At 52.0% G+C, this 18,719-nt stretch overlaps 2 protein-coding genes across 2 annotated transcripts in view; both read right to left on the minus strand.

The window, feature by feature from the left end:
• Window positions 1-5,125: 5,125 nt before the first annotated feature.
• On the minus strand, window positions 5,126-18,719 carry UBAP1L (ubiquitin associated protein 1 like). The gene is made up of 5 exons (XM_034938944.4): window positions 18,456-18,719; window positions 14,472-15,050; window positions 11,870-12,079; window positions 6,838-6,939; window positions 5,126-5,594 (listed from the first exon to the last, which is right to left on the minus strand). The coding sequence occupies exons 1-5, from the start codon at window positions 18,573-18,575 to the stop codon at window positions 5,460-5,462; spliced, it is 1,146 nt and encodes a 381-aa protein (XP_034794835.2). The 5' UTR covers window positions 18,576-18,719; the 3' UTR covers window positions 5,126-5,459.
• Window positions 14,914-18,719, minus strand: part of PDCD7 (programmed cell death 7) — a 30,949-nt gene continuing 27,143 nt past the window's right edge. Inside the window, exon 6 of the mRNA XM_055099024.2 lies at window positions 14,914-15,050. The gene's annotated coding sequence lies outside the window, so the exon portion shown is untranslated. The remainder of the gene's footprint in view (window positions 15,051-18,719) is intronic.

The following is an 18,719-nucleotide window of genomic DNA, read 5'->3' on the forward strand; positions in this document are numbered from 1 at the left end:
ACCACTGGGCTGAGTGTGGAGCCAGCAGGGTGCCTGGCCAGGACCTGACTCCACAGAGGGACTTGGCTGCATGCAAGAGCCAGAGGCCCTTGTGGGCCAAAGCCTGCCCGTCCCTCCGCCTTCACTGTGTCACTGCCAGCACAGGCACTGACCTGCTCTCAGCCAGCTGCCACGCAAACCCACCTGGCAGCCTCACCCTGGGAACCCCCTCCCTCCAGGGCAGGGGCCATTTCCCATCCTTCATCCCACCTTCCCCCACTCCTGGGCCCAGCAGGCCTAGCACCAGCTGGCATGATGTGCAGTAAAGGTTTGTGGGGTGACAGAATTAGGAAATGAAGAGTTCTCTGGTAGAAGTTTTGGCTCATCACCTGGGCTATAGCACCTGGAACTCAGGGCAGCGTCTTCTCTCCTCAGACGGCCCAACGTGGGGCTGAGGAGGTGGGTAGGGCTGGGCAGTCAGTTTTTGCCCTGCCCAGGATCACCTTTGTCCCCATTGTGAAGACACACATACCATCAACTTCCTCCTGATAGGGTGGAAGAGTTTCACTCCTCCAAGGTCAAAGTGTGTGTGTGTGTGACAGAATATGTGTGTTTCTGGGAGAGTCCTGATTGTCTCTGCACTTTTCTGACCCCAGCATCACTAGGATTAAAGACCTGGCCCTTGGGATCTGAGGGTGAGCAGAGGAGCGCCCCAGGAGGTCCCACACTGAGGGAAGGACTCTGGAAGCCTCCCCAAACCCTCATTTGGAAAGATCCTTCCCTGAGCTTCCTAAAGCCCCACGTTCCTCTCGGGGTGAGTCCTGCATAGACACAGAATGGATGGTCATTTGAAGAGAGCTGAGAAGGTCACGCCTTCCCTTTGACAGCTTGCACTGTACCTAAAACCCCATCATTTATGAGCCATTATCCTTAAATAAGCATTGCCTTGTCCCATAAGTTCTCTCTTAAAAGGCAAAGAGTGTTCCCTGCAGAGGTCAACAAAGGAATTCTTTAATCTCCAGATAAGACAGGAGGACAGAGCAGCTAGAGGCAGCCTAGGCAGCCTGGGCAGCATGGGGGATGGAGAGTGGAAGGAAAGGGCTGAGAGGGCAGGAGGGTCCCAGAAGAGGGAAGCGGCTCCTTACCTCAGTTGATCCTTGGAGGCCAACAGTGACCTGAGAGTGTGTTCCCTCCCCCCAGAGTGGAAGGGTCAGGGCTGATAGGAGGTGCTGGAAGCCCCTCAGCTGGCGCTGCTCCCATGCCAGAAGAATGTCATCAGCTGCGGAAGGTTGACTTGAGATGAAGCAAGAGAGCAGAGGTGAGAGAGGATCGGCGGCAGCTGTGTGTGCTGGAGCCTGCCTGGGGGCCCAGCCTTGTATAATACAAATACAAGACACAAGGAAACCCCCTGATACAATTGTCTGAAATGCCACCATTACACATATATTATTTTGGGTTAAGCAGTGCCTCTCTGTGGTAGGCTGAATAATGGCCCCCCAAAGACATCCACGTCCTAATTCCTAGAACCTGTGAATCTGTTAACTGGACTTTGTAGGTGTGATTAAGGATTTTTTTTTTTTTTTTGAGGTGAAGTCTCACTCTGTCACCCAGGTTGGAGTGCAGTGCTACAATCTCAGCTCACTGCAACCTCCACAATTCTCCTGCCTCAGCCTCCAAGTAGCTGGGATTACAGGCACGCGCCACGATGCCCAGCTAATCTTTGTATTTTTAGTAGAGACAGGGTTTCACCATGTTGGCCAGGCTGGTCTCGAACTCCTGACCTCAAGTGATCCACCTGCCTCGGCCTCCCAAAGTGCTGGGATTACAGGTGTGAGCCACCGCACCCGGCCGTGATTAAGGATCTTGAGGTGGGAGATTGTTCTGGATTATCTGGGTGGGCCCAGTGGAATCACGAGGGTCCTTCTAAGAAGGAGGCAGAAAGTCAACCAGATAGAGGGCACTGTGCACATTTCCCCAGGAAGGGAACACCTAAAGGCCTTGAGATCTCAGCCCGAATGGGTTAGGAGACATCCCTCCTGTCAGAGTCAAAAGGCTGCCTTCAGCCTGCTCCACTGGGCCTCTGCGGGAACATGGTGGGGACCCAGAAGAGGAGACAAAGCATAAGGGGACAGGAGGGAGAGCAAGAACCAGGGCAGAACTCGCTTCATTCTCCTTACATGGGCCAGGCCTTGGCTTGCTCCTGGAACCTGGACCCTGCCATCCTCTTGACCTCCTCTCTGAGGGTCCTTTTGTCCAGACCATGCTTGAGTGTGTCAACTGCTGCTGTTTCAAGGACGCACCAAGGCAGCCACCTGATCCTTAGTATTAACTGTAAAGATTGTCCTTCTCCCAGGTGGCACTCCCAGAATCCTCTGCTCCAGCCAGATACCTTCGTTAACCCTGCTGACCTGAGAGGCAGCGAGTGGTTCTCCCAGGGTTTCTGAGTTTGATGATAAATGCTGGAGGTTTGTTAACCATAAAAGTGATGAGGAGGATGATCATAGTAAAGGTAATGATGATGGAATGAGGCAGGGTATAAATATGTATAAATAAGTGGCTACTGGATACCATGGCACAATCTTCCTGCACACTATCCTGCTCAATCATCACAATTGGAAAGTTTCAGTATCTGTATTTTATGGATAAGACACTGAGGCACAGAGAGGCTATGTGATGTTCAAAAGGTCACACAGCTGGTTAGTGCTAAGGCTGTAGTTTCAGCCCACATCTGACTTCAGAGTTCGTGCCCCTAACTACCACACTATTGTACCTCCTAAAAAATATTTTAAATGAACAATTTGCCCACTGATGTCTCTCTTTTTTTTTTGGAGACAGACTCTCACTATGGAGTGCAGTGGCACTGTGGTAGCTCACTATATCCTCAAACTCAAGCAACCTTCCTGTCTCTAATGTCTGATTTTTTTTTTTTTTTTTTTTGAGACGGAGTCTTGTTCTGTCGCCAGGCTGGTGTGCAATGGCTCAGTCTTGGCTCACTGCAACCTCCGCCTCCCGGGTTCAAGCGATTCTCCTGCCTCAGCCTCCCGAGTAGCTGGGACTACAGGCGTGTGCCACCAAGCCCAGCTGATTTTTGTATTTTTAGTAGAGATGGGGTTTCACCATGTTGGCCAGGATGGTCTTGAACTCTTGACTTCATGTTCCACCTGCCTCGGCCTCTCAAAGTGCTGGGATTACAGGCATGAGCCACCATGCAAGGCCATTTTTATTCTTTTTGAGGCAGGGTCTCAAACTGTTGCCCAGGCTGGAGTGTGGTAGCATAATCTTGACTCACTGCAGCCTCAACCTCCCAGGCTTGGATGATCCTCCCACTTCAGTCTTCCAAGTAGCTGGGACTATATGCATGCACCACCACACCTGGCTAAATGTTTTTTTCGTTTGTTTTTAGACAGAGTCTCGCTCTGCCGCCCAGGATGGAGTGCAATGGTGTGATCTCAGCTCACTGCAACCTCTGCCTCCCAGGTTCAAGCAATTCTCCTGCCTTAGTCTCCTGAGTAGCTGGGACTACAGGCACCCACCACCACGCCAGGCTAATTTTTTTTTTTTTTGTATTTTTAGTAGAGACGGGATTTCACCATGTTGGCCAGGCTGGTCTCGAACTCCTGACCTCAGGTGATTGACCTGCCTCAGCCACCCAATTTTTTTTTTTTTTTCTAGACAGGGTCTTGCTCTGTTGCCTAGGCTGGAGTGCAGTGGGACGATCTTGGCTCACTGCAACCTTCACCTCCCGGGTGTAAGCTCTCCTCCCATCTCAGCCTCCCGAGTAGCTGGGATTACAGGCATGCACCACCACACCTGGCCAATTTTTGTATTTTTAGTAGAGACGGGGTTTTGCCATGTTGGCCAGGCTGGTCTCAAACTCCTGGTCTCAAATGATCCGCCCGCCTCGGCCTCCCAAAGTGCTGGGATTACATGGGTGAGTCACCACACCTGGCCAGATGTCACATTTTTAATCAAGCAACAGTTTGCTAGGGATGGGCAGATTTGAGGCATGTGGGAGAAAGATAGGAATTATGGATGGGCCTGTCAACTGGTCGCCTCTAATCAAGGGGACTTAGTAAAGTGGTGGACCAAGGCCAGGTTACCTTAATCAGAACATAAATAGCTTTGGACCTAACATTGCATCTTAGAAATTGAACTTTAATTTTACTGTCTCTTTCAAGTGTAGTTTTACTTTTGGCAACAGACAGACATATGTCCAACTTTACAACATCTTGCCCATTTTCTCTAATAGTTTTGTGCTGCCTGCAAGTTATTCAAGGCAAGTTTTAAGGCCAAAGAATATTTTTATTGTGATTTCAAGTTGGCAGGCATTGAGACTTAGTAGAAAGCACCGAGGGGCTATTGGGCCTCCGGAGACCTGGTTCTAGTTCCAAGCTTGTTGTGTGTAGGCCTGGAGAAGTCCCCATTACACATTCAGATGAGGTATCTGGGGTTGAAGCCCTGAGAAACGTGGAAGTTGTTCGTTTTTTTTACTGGCCTCATTTCCAGGTCCAGCCCTGTTTGCAGGATGGAGGGGGCTGAGATATTTTGATTCTGCGGTAATTGTTGCAGGTCTGCGCAGGGCTGGCTGGGGAGAGCAGAGGCACTAGAGTCTTGGCCCCTGGCCTCTGCTTGCTTGAGTTATGGGCTGCTCCAGCAACTGGTCCCCTCAATCCTTGGGGACTTCTGAACGATAGGCCTTGGGTGACTGGAGACAACTCTGGTTGCAACCTCCCCACCCCGCAAATGAGGAAAGACTGTCATATGATCACAGATAGTCAGAGCAGAAGGGGCCCCAGACTGGCTGAAAGTCACACACACTGGCCATAGGCCTGTTATGTAGTAAAGAATCCCCAGAGATCTTCTTACATAAAACAAAACAGATTCCTGGGGGCTGCCAAGCTGGGCTTTCTGAATCAGAATATACGAGGGTGGGGCCTGGGACTCTTGAATAAACACCCTGAGGATTCTTATGGATAGCCGCCAGGGCTGGAAGCTTTTGACCTGGTCAAATCTCTCTACGTTTCCTAGGGAAACTGAGGCCCAACAAGGCCTTGACCCAGACATCAGCAGACCTAAAATCAGAAATGAGGTCTTCTGACCTACAGTTTGATGTTCTTTCCACACCAAGACCAGGTGCCTGCAGGACTCAGAAGAACTGCCCATTATTTATTTGTTTTAATTTTCTTAAAATCAAGGTTACTAATGCACACAGTGTAAAGAGTCAAATCAGGTGGTTTCACAGGCATGCATGAAGAACATAGCTCCCCGTCCGGCTCTCCCATCTGCCCCTCTGCAGAGGCAACTATTTCAACTCTTTCAGCAGATTCTGCTGCTAACTGTCACCCTTGGTATTATTTGTGTTTTTACAATAAGTATGCATCACTTTGTTACTCTTACTTGGTTTTAATAATACAGTTAGGATGGGTCGCCAGGTCTGGCACTGGGCCTAGATGCCCAGGCATCGTGGAGTGCCTCCGTGTTCACTGGGCACAGGCCACCAGCTCCTCCAGGGCTTGCTCTCGGCGGTTGCCATGGACCAGCAGCACCTCCTTGATCCGGTCCTGCTGGAAGCCCATGTCAGTGAACTGCTCCCAGAGGCGCAGGAACTCCCCTGCCTGAGGAAGAGGAGACAGGGAGGGTGCTGGGGGCTCTGCTGGGCCTGGCCTCAGCCATGGGGAGCCCCAGCTCCAGTGCCTACTGCACCTAGTCCCAAAAAGCTGTGGCTACCCCCAGGCCACGTGAGCCTGATCCTGGGCCGCACCTGCCACTTTTCTGTACCTGTAGGGTGATGTAGGTTCCGACCTCCCTTCCTCTGCCAAGGAAAGAAGGCCCCAGCCTGGCCATGGGCTCTGTCCTGACTCTCCTCCCACTCCTCCCACTCACTGTCAACTTTCTGCTGGGGCAGGAGGGGGGCAGACCGTACACTGGCACCTGGAGCACAAACAGCCCAAGGTCCCTGCCCGTGCCCTGAACACTGTGGAGGTATCACAGCGCAGCCTGCACTTTCCTTCCCCTCCGACCCCAGGGCTTGAAACTTCCCCACCTCTGCTCACTCTCTCCTTCTCGAGGCCTCACCCAACCCTCCGTCCCCTTCAGCCTCTGTGAAGAGCTGCTCTGCCATGGGGCACTTAGAAGTGACTACTGGGGCCGGGTGCGGTGGCTCACGCCTGTAATCCCAGCACTTTGGGAGGCCGAGGCGGGCGGATCACTTGAGATCAGGCATTCGAGACCAGCCTGGTCAACATGGTGAAACTCCGTCTCTACTGAAAATACAAAAAAAATTAGCAGGGTGTGGTGGCAGGCGCCTGTAATCCCAGCTACTTGGGAGACCGAGGCGGGAGAATTGCTTGAACCTCGGGGGCAGAGGTTGCAGTGAGCCAAGATCGTGCCATTGCACTCCAGCCTGGGCAATAGAGTGAGACTCAGTCTCAGAAAACAAGATGTGACTATTGGGCCTACAGCTGCATGCACTTGGGGTAGGCGGCACGCTCCCCAAGTAGAAAGGTCATGCATCTTTGTGCTGCCCATGGCTCCTATCTGAGTGTCCGACAAAGAGTGGCCATTCAGTCACAGAGGCTGTGTTGATCAAGTCTAATAAAGCAAAACCCCTGCTGCTCTCTGCCTCCTGTCCCCGTCCCACCTCTTCCTGATCTCCCTCTGTGCCTCTCACCTTTGTCCCTGCTGTAGCTCCCTGGGCCATCTCCTCCTCAGAGCTGAGGAGTCAGGCAATCTCCCGACAGACCCACAGGCTGGACCCACAGACTGGCTCTGAGGACTGGTGTGGCCCTGCACACCGGGCTCCTGGGTACACCCCCATCCCTTCCATCCCCTGGGGCCCTGGCAGGAAGCCCTGCTGACCTGGCTCTCGGAGAACTGGAACATCTCCATGGCCTCGTCCACCAGGCCTTCCTCATATCCCTGACGTAACAGGCGGTCACAGGCACTGAGGTAGCTGAGAAACTGGGCCGGAAGCGGGCAGAGAGGGAGGGAGGGTAAGAGGAGCAGCCGGGGCAGCAGACAGGGCAGAGAGGCACTCCAAGGGCCTGAGCTGAGGGCCAGGCAACAGGGCAAGCCACCACCTGCAGTGTGGCCCCAGAGAGCCCGTGAACCCACAGAAGGGGGATAGAGGCTTTCTCTGAGTGCTTGGCGATAGGCAGACAATGGGTCTTCACCAACTATGCCAAGCTGGGGGCTGGACTCCAGGAAAAGGGCTGTCAGGGTGGGCTAGGGTGTTCATAGAACCTAGGTGGGGAGCAGGACAGCCTTCAAACACAGACATCCCACCTACCACCCAACGCAATTCAACATTCATGCACCACCCACCCCTGTCTGGGAGCACCCATTCGTGTGAAGGTGCCTCCTCATCCATCCACACCTGTGCACCCCTACTGTACCCCCAGATGCATCTCTCTCATGCAGGACTCCTGAGCCACTACTATGCAACTCCTGCACCAGTGCTGGAGAAGGGGTGTGGGGTAGGCAAAGAGGAGGATTCCACAGGCAGGAAAAACTGTTCAGGTCACCCCACGGTTACGTCATCAGGGGCCCAGGATAAAATGCTGGCTCCTTACCAGGCAGGGCTCAAAGTCCTGCTCCCTGTCTATGGCCTTGGCCCCTCCCTCACCCTCCAGGTCTCTGCAGATGCAGCTCCCTCAGCCAAGGCTGGCCTCCTTCCCTGTCCCTGGGAAGCTTCCTGCCCCCTCTATCTTCCTGGGTGCCGTCCCTTGTGCCCCCATAGCACCCTATGCTTCCCTGTTACAGCACATATAACTTTGTAATTGCTTCACTCAATCTTTCTCATCCACGAAGTTTTTGCTCCATGAGGGAGGGGCTGTGTCAGTCTCATTCACCACAGTGTCCCCATCATCCAGCATGGTGGCAGAAGGAGCTCAATAAATGTGTGCTGTGTTTATAAAATGAATGAAGACCTGCCTTCAAGGAACTCACAGCTTAGTGGGGGAGATAAACCAGATACAGGACCACATCAGTGCCAGGCAAATCAAAGCAGGATTTATGGGGTGTAGGTGCCAAATGAAGGCTCCAGACTACAGGAATTATGAGTATATGTGGAGAAGGGAGAGTGGGGTTTCCGTAGACCTTCAGAGCTGGGATGAAAGTGCACATCATCTAGACTAACAGTTGTCAAATTGTTTTTGGCTCCTAAAGTGTTTGTCTTAGCACAAGGAGGCTTCAGCAATAACAGGCTAAGATTAGAGCTGCTCTGGGAGAACCAGGGCCAGGGGCATGGGGGCCCGGAGTCCAGTGCTCCTGGCTGAGGTACTGCCCAGTACAGCTAGACCTGCTCTGAGCACGTTTTGAAAACCAGGCACCCATGCCCTCCTTCCACAGTTGAGGAAACTGAGGTTCAGGCAAGGCAGGTGCCTTGTCCAGGGTCCCAGGACTAGGTCCCCGATTATGTAACCTGTCATTTAATGCCTTGTCCATCAGAGGGATCAGCTGCTAGAGGACGGGCTTTGAGCTGTCTTGGTGGATGACAGGGTTTCCAAAGGTGAAAGCTTCACCTTCAGAAGGAGGGCGGGCAAGGATGGATGGTGGACGCTGCCTCCACCTTTTGGCTCATCCATAGCAATGGTTCTCAGTCTCAGTGCTTATTGCAACCACCTGAGGAACTTTAAACATTACTGCTGTCTGGGCCTCACCTTCAGAGGTTACGATATAATTGGTCTGGGGTGTAGCCTGAGCATTGGAATTTTTTCCCTGTAGCCCTCCAAGTGATTCTAATGTGCACCCAAGACTAAGAATCAGTGAATGGGGACAGCTGACCTTGATCTATACTATGCCACAGTGAATATCAGACCCATCTGCAAATTTTCTAAAATTAAAGGCCCCTGGGTCCACCCCAGATCCACTGACTGGGGCCCTGCAGGATAAGCCCTGAGAGTCTGCATTTGCAAAGGTTCTGCTGCTTGGTTAGCTTTTGGGCCTGCAGGACTGTAGAAGCTATCAGGCTTGCCTCAGGCCCCCAGGTGGGTGAGGATGTCACCTTAAGGCCACCGGAGGGGGCCCCCGGAAGTCACTGGTTCCAAACATGTATTCCTCCTCCACCCTGTGAACTGGGAAACTGAGGCTAAAAGAGGGGGTCTGGCCTGTGGACCCTCACACATGGCACCCATGCCTGTCCTGCAGGGAGGCAGTGTGGGCACATCAAGCCTTGTGGAAGGAAAGGAGTGCTGCACAATTTCTTTTGTATCTTCTTCTCTCCCTGACTCTTCTAGCTGCTCTGTCTCTATCACCTGATGCCCTTCCTCCTGGGCCATCTGTCATTTATCTTGGCCAAAAAGGATTTACTGCAATATGCGGCTTTCAGTGGGAGAAGGAATCTGAACCTAAAGGGCTTGTTCAGTTACCAGGACTTCACAGAACAGACAGAAATACTAACTTGGTGGGGGAGGATAGATGAAGTCATCCAAAGGCCCCTCAGACCCACCCCGTGGGGCCTGGCTCCTGACTGCCCACCAGGGAAGGCCACCCAGAGATCCAGGGGGCCAGGCAGGTGGCCAGTCTATATCTGGAAACACAATGTTCCCAATGCAGTGAAATCCTTCCAGCTCACCCACTGGGAGGCCAGGGCCCCAGGCTGGCTCTGACTCATCTTCAGACCCCCAGAGTGATGGCCTGAGACCTCAGCCTTACCACAGGGCCTGAAGGGGACTGGGGAGGCATGTCAGAGCCCCACTGTGCACCTGGCCCCTCACAGCCCTCCTGACCAGCTTTTTGGCCAGGACTCTGGCTTTTCAGTATCATCCGAAGGTAGGCGTGACTTTAGATCTGCTCTTAAATCTCAGATCAGCCTGTGGTGCTGTCCTGGGAGGTTCTCACACAGAAAATGAGATAAAAGACATCGTGCAACCAAGATGCAGAGTCAGACCAGCTGGCGTCAACCCCAGTGCTGCCATTGACTGGCTGTATGAACTTCCCTGGCCTCAGTTTCCTCATCTGCAAAGTGGTCATAATGTAATAGCAACCTTGCAGAATTGAGACCTAACTGAATACCCTCAGAGAGAGAGATTCATGCAAGAAAATGTTCAATAAATGTTAGCACCCCTCCCTGCCATTTTAGCCACATGGGGGTCACTATGTTGGAAATTCTTCTCCAGGACAGGGCATGAACTGATGAACCCAGAGTAGAGTAGAAGCAGGAGTGGGTGGGCAAGGGGACCAGGTGCATTTGCCCAGCCCCACCCCAGCTCCCGTTTGAAAGTCACTTCCCTTCTGCCATTCCCTCTGGCAGAAGCAGGCAGCTCTGGACCGCAGGGACCCAACATTCAGTACTCATCAGTGATGATGGAGGTGTCCAAGCCTTCTGATGGTGGTGGGGCAGGAACGGGAGAAAAATGAAAAGTGCCAACTACCCTGGGACCAGCCATCAAACCATGAAGAGTCCCGATGTTTAGAAAACCACACAACGAAGGATGTTACTTTCAGGTGGGGACATGGGGGTGTAGGCAATGGCATTCAATGTTACCTCCTGACCCTACTTACAATCCTTCCGTGCCTCCTTTTGCCTATTGGGTCATTTATCAAATTCTCAGGCCAGCCTTCAAGACCCCTAAATCTACCCCCAATTCTCTTTTTCTCATCTCCTACCAGCCTGCCTCGTGCACCCTCTCCTCAACAAGACTGGTCAGATCAGGGCCTCCCAAACACTTCCTTCCCACCTCCACTCCTTTATTCACACTGTCCTTCCCTCCTGGAATATCACCCCTTCTCCTTCCTTCAGCATCAGATCTTATCCATCCTTGAAGTCCCGCTCAATGCTTGGTATCTCCATGAAGCCTTTCTTGATCACTGGAACCTTCTTGTGGTAGACTGAGAATGATCATAAAATTTTTTGCACCCTCTCCCACCAAGAGGTGGAATCTGTTTTTCCCCTGTGTAAGCCTGGAGGGGTCAACAACATGCTTTGACCAATAGAATGAGGTGGAAGTGACTATGTACAATTTCAGCCAAGGCCTCAAGAGGCCTCAAGAGGCCTTACTCTTGGAACCAAGTAGGGTGGCTTGCTGGAGATATGTGGCCCAGCTGACAAGTATCACCACCCACTGTACAGTGAATGAGGCCATCTTAGATCATTCAGCCCCAAGTAAGTCACCAAACTGTAGCCACATGAGACTGCAGGTGAGATGAGCAGAAGAACCCCCTAGCTGAGTCCACCTTAAAACTGCCAATCCAGAGAATCATAAGCAAATAAATGGTTGTCTCATGCCACTAAGTTTCGGGGTAGTTTGTTACACAGAAAGAGATGACAGAAACACCCCTATAACACTCATACCACGTCTTCTCCCAGGTATCTTGCCACTAGCACCTCTTTTTAGGCACTTTGGGGGCCCTCACTCCTCTGCAGGTGCTCTTACATTCTTGGCTTGTATCAGGGGTCAAGACCTGCTTCCAAATAGTAGCGTGGCTCAGAGTGCTGTCCTTGGAGTGTCATCATGAGTCTCCGCCATACTTCCAATAGAGTGAACTCTATTAGAAGAATAGAATGTGGGTGAGTAGAACCTGCGTGTGGTAGACTCTGTGATGTTCCATCCACACACCCTTTCACTGCAGGACTTACTGCCCCAGATGCTGGGAGAGCTGGGAGACACTCTTCAGTTGTCTGCCCCTTCAGGGATTACCTTAACTGCAGAGATCCACTTACCTCAGGTCACCCCCTTCCCACATGCAATGACTGATTGAGGCAGGGGTATAAAGGCCTGACCATCTCAGCCCCACTTAGGACAACCCTGAGGGGCCATAGATGCTCCAGAGCTGTGGGGTTGGCTGATGCTGTTGTTGGGCCTATGTCACAGCTCAAAAGGTGAAAATCATGTGGCCACTCACCTGGATCCAGCATCACAGCTCATCAGCTCTGGATCCCCCAACTCACCTGGCTCAGGCTCTGCCTCCCTGTCTTCTGCAGAGCTATGATGGCCCTTCGCAGGGGATATCCCAGGGCGACCACTGGCCCAATGAGGTCTTGCTCCTCCTGGCTCAGGGCGGACAGCAGGTCAGCCGCAGTATCAGGGTGTGACTTGTGGGGATTGAGAGGTTGGGGTGCCCCCCCAAGAGGTGGCAGACAGGTGTACGGGCTGAGGGACTGAAATACAGACAGACTGGACATGTCAGTTACCACAGGAAGTGACACTCAGTTGGGCTGGACATTTTTAAAAATGCCTTTATGTACCACCTTCTGTACAGAGTGTAGGGGCTAATATTATGGAGGGCTTAGAGTCCTGCAGACCCCAGCTCTCTAATGCTTACTCAGTATACTCATATGAAAAATGAGGGCAATCCCTAAGCTACTTCACGGGACTATCAGGAGACTTAAATAAGACAATGTGAGGGACTGGGCACGGTGGCTCATGGCTGTAATCCCAACACTTTGGGAGGCCAAGGCAGGTGGATCACCTGAGGTAAGGAGTTCGAGACCAGCCCAACCAACATGGTGAAACCCTGCCTCTATAAAAAATACAAAATTAGCCGGACGTGGTGGCACATGCCTGTAATCCCAGCTATTTGGGAGGCTGAGGCAGGAGAATCGCTTGAACCCAGGAGGCAGAGGTTGCAGTGAGCAGAGATCGCACCATTGCACTCCAGCCTGGGCAATAACAGCCAAACTGTGTCTCAAAAAAAAAAAAAACAAAACAAAAAACAATGTCAAGAAAGTGACTAGTGAAAGAAATATGAGGTCCATTCTACTATCCCATTTTACAGACATTGAAATCAAGGTTCAGAAACGTTAATGACCTGATTAAGCAACACACGCTTGGTACCTCAACCCTACTTAGGTTTTATGCCCCACACCTTGGTGACAGATGAGCAGGGGTAGGTCTTCCCAACCAGGCCCTCCTTCTTGAATTTGGTTGGGCTGGGGTTTGGCAGGGCATGGAGCAGGGGAGGAACTGGGCACACCAGTTGAAACATACCCTGGATTAAGGAGGGTGACTTGAAGGCATTTCCATTGGTTTGGCCGGCATCGCCCCGAACCTTCTCCCATGAGGAAGTACTCTCTGCCAGCCCTGAACGTTTCATCCTGTCCCCTCCTCCCAAGGAAAACACAGCTGCCGCCTGGCTCTTGGGGTGGAGTATATATGTAACACACATGAATCCCCACCCATACGCATCTTCTCAGGGCTCTCCCTGCCACGACCTCACCCTAGGGTCTACCCTTTATTACCTCCAGGGTGGAGAACATCAAAGTTTAGGAGCTGAGTCTACTCTTGTGTCCTTGAAAAAGATTCTTTGCCACTCTGTGCCTCATTTCCATCATCTACAGAATACTGTCCCACCCCCACAGGGTTGTTATGAGAGTTAAATTCATCTTGGCCAGGGAAGAGCCATCCTGGCATCAACATCTGGTCTTGGATGTGGGCATGGCACATCACGCTTACAGAGCCTCTTCTCTACTATGTATGCTCTAAACAACCGTGTGAAGGGTTGTTGGCTCACTGTGCAGGTAGAGAAGGGGTGGTTCAGTGACTTGCCTAAGGTCACAAGCCGGTGCATGTAAGAAACCAAACCTCAGGTGTCTGTCTTGCAGATTGAATTCTACCTTGGCCTTATTCTGCAGCATCTCCTGGCCTGACTGTGGGGCTGCTGGGGGGCAGAAAGCTGTGCCCCGCTGCCACCTTCTGCTGCCAATCCTGACCCACCCCATGTTTTGTGGAGTCTGATACTTATATAATTTGGAAGGCACCTCACAGAAAAAGAACACACAATTATGAATACAAAATTGGGCACAAGGCCTTGGAAGAGACAAAGGGAGGAGCCTGAGGCTTAAGCTTCTGTGGTTTCACTGTAGGGTCACTTCTCCCTGCTCTTCAGGGTTCACTTCCTCCGTCCTGAAGCCTTCTCAGCCTATTGCAGCCCTGACGCTCCCTCAACACCTGATCCCGCTGTACAGTTCAGGGCCTGGTCCCACAACCCTCTTGGCCAACTCTTCATGTCCTGTGGTTTTGACACTCCCAAACCCAGTGTCTGGCAGGAAGTAACTGTGCATTGAATATTCCTTGATTGAGCCTCCAGCTCCCCCAGCTTATAGCAAACCTCACCCAGTGGGAAGCCCTAGATTTGCGTTGCGTTCATCAATTCAACAGACATCCACTGAGCGCCCCCTATGGGTCAAGTCGGCAGCTGGGTGCTCTGGAAACAAAAATCAGTGCGATCCAGTCCCTGCCCTAAAAGAGCTCAACCTCGTTTAGAAGAGACAGGTCCTGGATAATTAAAACGACTGTGACCTGCTCCCTACAAAAAAGCAAGGCAGGCACAGTGGGAAACGCGGGGAATGGGGGCTTCTGAGCAGGGACTACTCTACTCTAGTCAAAGGGCCGCAGGAGGACAACACGGTACAGGCCCAGGTGGGAGCAGGTCAAGGGAGGATGCAGGAGCACGTGGAGTAGGGGACCGAGGCTGCGGGCCGGGCTGGACACCCAGATTATGGGGCCTGGGCTGCTGATTGGCGGCCTTGGAGGGGCGGGCAGAATCCTTACCGCGACCGTGGGCTTGTGGCTCCGCAGCGGGGGGATGGCGCCTGCCGTGGAGGGCCGCGGGGGCGACGCGGGGGCGGCGGGGTGCTGGGGCGCGGGCCCCGGGGGTGATGCAGACCTGGGGGACTGCGCAGGGCTCGCGCACAGGCTCAGCGCGCGGTGGCCGCGGAGGCCATGCAGGAGGGCGCGGGGCCGGGAGACCAGCTTCCCCTCGGAGAGCCGCCGCCGCGCCCCTGCCAGCTCCAACCGCACGCCGCGTAGCACGTCCAGCGAGCACAGGCTACGGCCGGGGCTGGGGCTCGCCGGGGAGCCCGGTTGGAGGCTGCTGGGGGCCGGCTCTTCCTCGCTGCCAGAGGAGGCTTCTGCCTCGTCCTCACCCTCCTCCTCCGGCCTCTCCTGGTGTCCGGCCTCCGGGTCTCTGATTGTGGTGGGCGCAGGCGCCAGCCCATGTTCGGGGCTGACTAGCAAGAGCCAGGCTGGAGGGGCTGACGCTGTCCCCGGGTCACCGCACTGGTACGGGCTGGGTCCCTGGCCGGCGGCCTCCACCCAGAAGAGTGCCGTCCTCTCCAGGCTGAAGTCGTGCTGCGGAAAGAAGGCGACGTAAAGCCCAGGGCAAACCAGGACCCCGGGGGCACAACACTAACCCCTGGCCTGGGGGACCCTGTTCAGCCAGAGACTCTCTAAGCCTGGACAGCGTCAGATTCTGAGCCCCGGGCTTCCATCACAGCCCACTCTACCCTGGGTTTTAGCTAACATTGTGGTCGATGGATACCAATAACAGTTTAATGGCAAACTGGCATAAATGACAAAGTGATGAATTCGTCAGTCAAATGAAATGTAATGAAACCCAACATCTAAATCCCTTTGCCATTCAGTATGTAGTTGAGCAAAAACTACTTAAAAATTTTCTCCAATAAAGCTTATTCTTAGCAAAGAAGCTTTCACCTGAGCCCAGCAGTTTGCCAATGAGTAGTCTGCCTTGGAGGCCCGCCCAGGCAGACAAACCTCCCTATGGAGTGATTCCTGTCCCCAGCCCCTTTGCTGCCACCAAGGTTACTTTGGGGTCCTGGAAATGTCATAACCACTAATCTTTGTGGAACTCTACTTAGTATGGTCTAGTGTCAGTCCTATTTCCATATTATGAAAATGGAGCTCAGAACATTGAGTTTGCTAGAAGTTAGATTGGCAGTGAGTGGCTGAGCTGGTTTTCCTGTTGGTGGACCTGATTGTAGTACTTTCTCCACTTCGTATCAGACCACCTAAAAAAGCAATCTGGAGTCCACATAAATAATCTAACTCTAGAGTTTATAAAATGAGGCAAAAATGACATATGCCTGTTCCCTACCTTTAAAATTAAGAACAGCAAACATAAGACTCCATCAAAAATATGTAAAAGTTTTAAAGGCAATTTGTTCTACCATGGCCAGTTAAGGAAGAAAGAGGCTAGGGGTGGGGGAGTGAGGCAGAAAGACAGGCACAGACACTCAGACACTTAGATCACAGGCACCGCTCCCTCTCACCCATGACCCTACCTTGGGGAGAGGAGCATAAGTTAGCTGCTCCAGTGTGACTCCCTGAGTTCCTCTCTGTATCTTCAGGGCCCAGGGCAGGCCTGGCCCAGAGTGGACATTTGTAAGTATGTGCAGAATAAATGGTTAGAGAAAGAGATTGGAGCAAAATAGATGGGTTGTGAAGGACAGAGAAGGCAAAAAGACTTCAGAACTAATGAGGCATACTTGGAGAGAAAGAAGCTAAGAAATAGCCAGCAGCACTCAGAGGGATTAAAAAAATACCAAGACCCAATAAAATGCCAACACTTGATTTTGGAACTATGCAAGATGATTCTAAACTTCATATAAAAACAAATAAGGGCTGGGCTCGGTGGCTCATGCCTGTGATCCCAGCACTTTGGGAGGCTGAGGCAGGTGGATCACCTGAGGTCAGTTCAAGACCAGCCTGGCCAACATGGCGAAACCCTACCTCTACTGAAACTATAAAAATTAACTGGGCATGGTGGCACATGACTGTAATCCCAGCTACTTGGGAGGCTGAGGCAGGAGAATCACTTGAACCTGGGAGGTGGAGGTTGCAATGTGCCAAGATTGCACCACTGCACACTCCAGCCTGGGCGACAAAGCGAGACTCTGTCGAAAGGAAGGGAAGGGGAAGGGAAAAAAGAAAAGAAAAGAGAGAGAGAGAGAGAGAGACAGACAGAGAGAAAGAGAAGAGAAGAGAAGAGAAGAAAAGAAAAAGAAAAAGAAAAGCCAGAAACTCTGGAGACAAAAACATAAATAAGGAGAACTGGCCCTACCATCTATTAAAATATAAAAGTTCAATAATTAAAACTATGGTACTGGCACAGACAGATTAAAGGTACATAATAGAAAATCCAGAAATAGGCCTTAATATATTATAGGGATTTAGTAACTAATATGGGTGGCATCTCAAGCAATAGGAGAACGATAAAGTTCTGGTCAATAAATAGTGTTAGGCTGGGCACAGTGGCTCATCTGTAATGCCAGCACTGGGAGGCCGAGGCCGGAGGATTGCTTGAGCCCAGGAATTCAAGTCCACCTGGGCAACATAGTGAGACTGTCTCTACAAAAAATTTTGAAAATGGCCAGGTGCGGTGGCTCACGCCTGTAATCCCAGCATTTTGGGAGGCTGAGGCGGGTGGATCACGAGGTCAGGAAATCAAGACCATCCTGGCCAACATAGTGAAACCCCATCTCTACTAAAAATACAAAAAATTAGCTGGGTTTGGTGGTGCATGCCTGTAATCCCAGCTACTCGGGAGACTATGGCACGAGAATCACTTGAACCGAGGAGTCGGAGGTTGCAGTGAGCCGAGATTGCGCCACTGCACTCCAGCCTGGTGACAGAGCGAGACTCTGTCTCAAATAAAAAAAAAAAAAAAAAAGAAAATTAGTCATGGTGGCACTTTTCTGCAGTCTGAGCTACTTGGGATGCTGAGGTGGGAGGGTTCCTTGAGCCCAGGAGGTTGAGGCTGCAGTGAGCCATGTTCATGCCGCTGCACTCCAGCCTGGGCGACAGAGTGAGGCCCCGTCTCAAAAAACAAAAGCAGGTCGAGCACAGTGGCTCATGCTTGTAATTGCAGCACTTAGGGTGGCCAAGGTGGGAGGATCACTAGAGCCCAGGAGTTCAAGACCAGCCTGGGCAACATGGTGTGAAATCTCATCTCTACAAAGAAATATAAAAAATTAGCCAAGCATAGTGGCATGTGCCTATAGTCCTAGCTACTTGGGAGGCTGAGGTGGGAGGATTGCTTGAGCCCTAGAAGAGGAGGTTGCAATGAGCTGACATTGTACCACTGCACTCCATCTAGTCTGGGTGACAGAGTGAGACTCTGTCTGAAAAAAACAAAAACAGCTCTTTCCCTAAGTGGCCTGAGGTAATCTGTGAAAATGGTTCACCATTCATTTGACCTGGAGAACCCCATAAAATCATGCAAATCAAGAGGTTCAAATTTTCGTGTTCACTTTAAGAACACTCGTGAAACTGTCCAGGCCATCAAGGGTATGCATATACGAAAAGCCATTAAGTATCTGAAAGATGTCACTTTACAGAAATAGTGTGTACCATTCTGACGTTACAATGGTGGAGTTGGTAGGTGTGCCCAGGTCAAGCAGTGGGGCTGGATAGAAGGTCGGTGGCCCAAAAAGAGTGCTGAATTTGTTTTTGAGACGAAGTCTCACTCTGTCGCCAGGCTGAAATGCAGTGGCACAATCTCGGTTCACTGCAACCTCCACCTCCTGGATTCAAACGATTCTCATGCCTCCACCTTCCGAGTAGCTGGGATTACAGGCACGCGTCACCACACCCAGCTAATTTTTTGTATTGTTAGTAGATATGGGGTTTCACCATGTTGGCCAGGGCTAGCTGTCCTTTAAATTCAAGGAACAAGGCCCCACGGACTCAGCCCCAGACCCACAGACCCAGAAGACAGAAACACAGAGACACACTTACCATAGAACCCAGCAGAACCTCCCCGCAGGCCGGGACGCTGAGTTCTGGCCCAGGGAGAGGCTCTGTGCCTATCACAAAGCCCTTGGGCAACTTGAAGGGAACACCATCGAGGGCATTCATTCTGTCAGGAGTGTGGAGATGGCTGGCAGGGCTGGGGCAGGCTGCTTGAGGGCAGGGAGAGAGAGTCGAGTCCTGAGGACCAGGCTCAGGCCTCAAATGGCCTCACTGCTCTCCTGTGTGGTCACTTAGCTGAGCCCCAAACAG

The sequence above is a fragment of the Pan paniscus genome, chromosome 16, assembly GCF_029289425.2.
Source record: "Pan paniscus chromosome 16, NHGRI_mPanPan1-v2.0_pri, whole genome shotgun sequence".
NCBI classification, from domain to species: domain Eukaryota; kingdom Metazoa; phylum Chordata; class Mammalia; order Primates; family Hominidae; genus Pan; species Pan paniscus.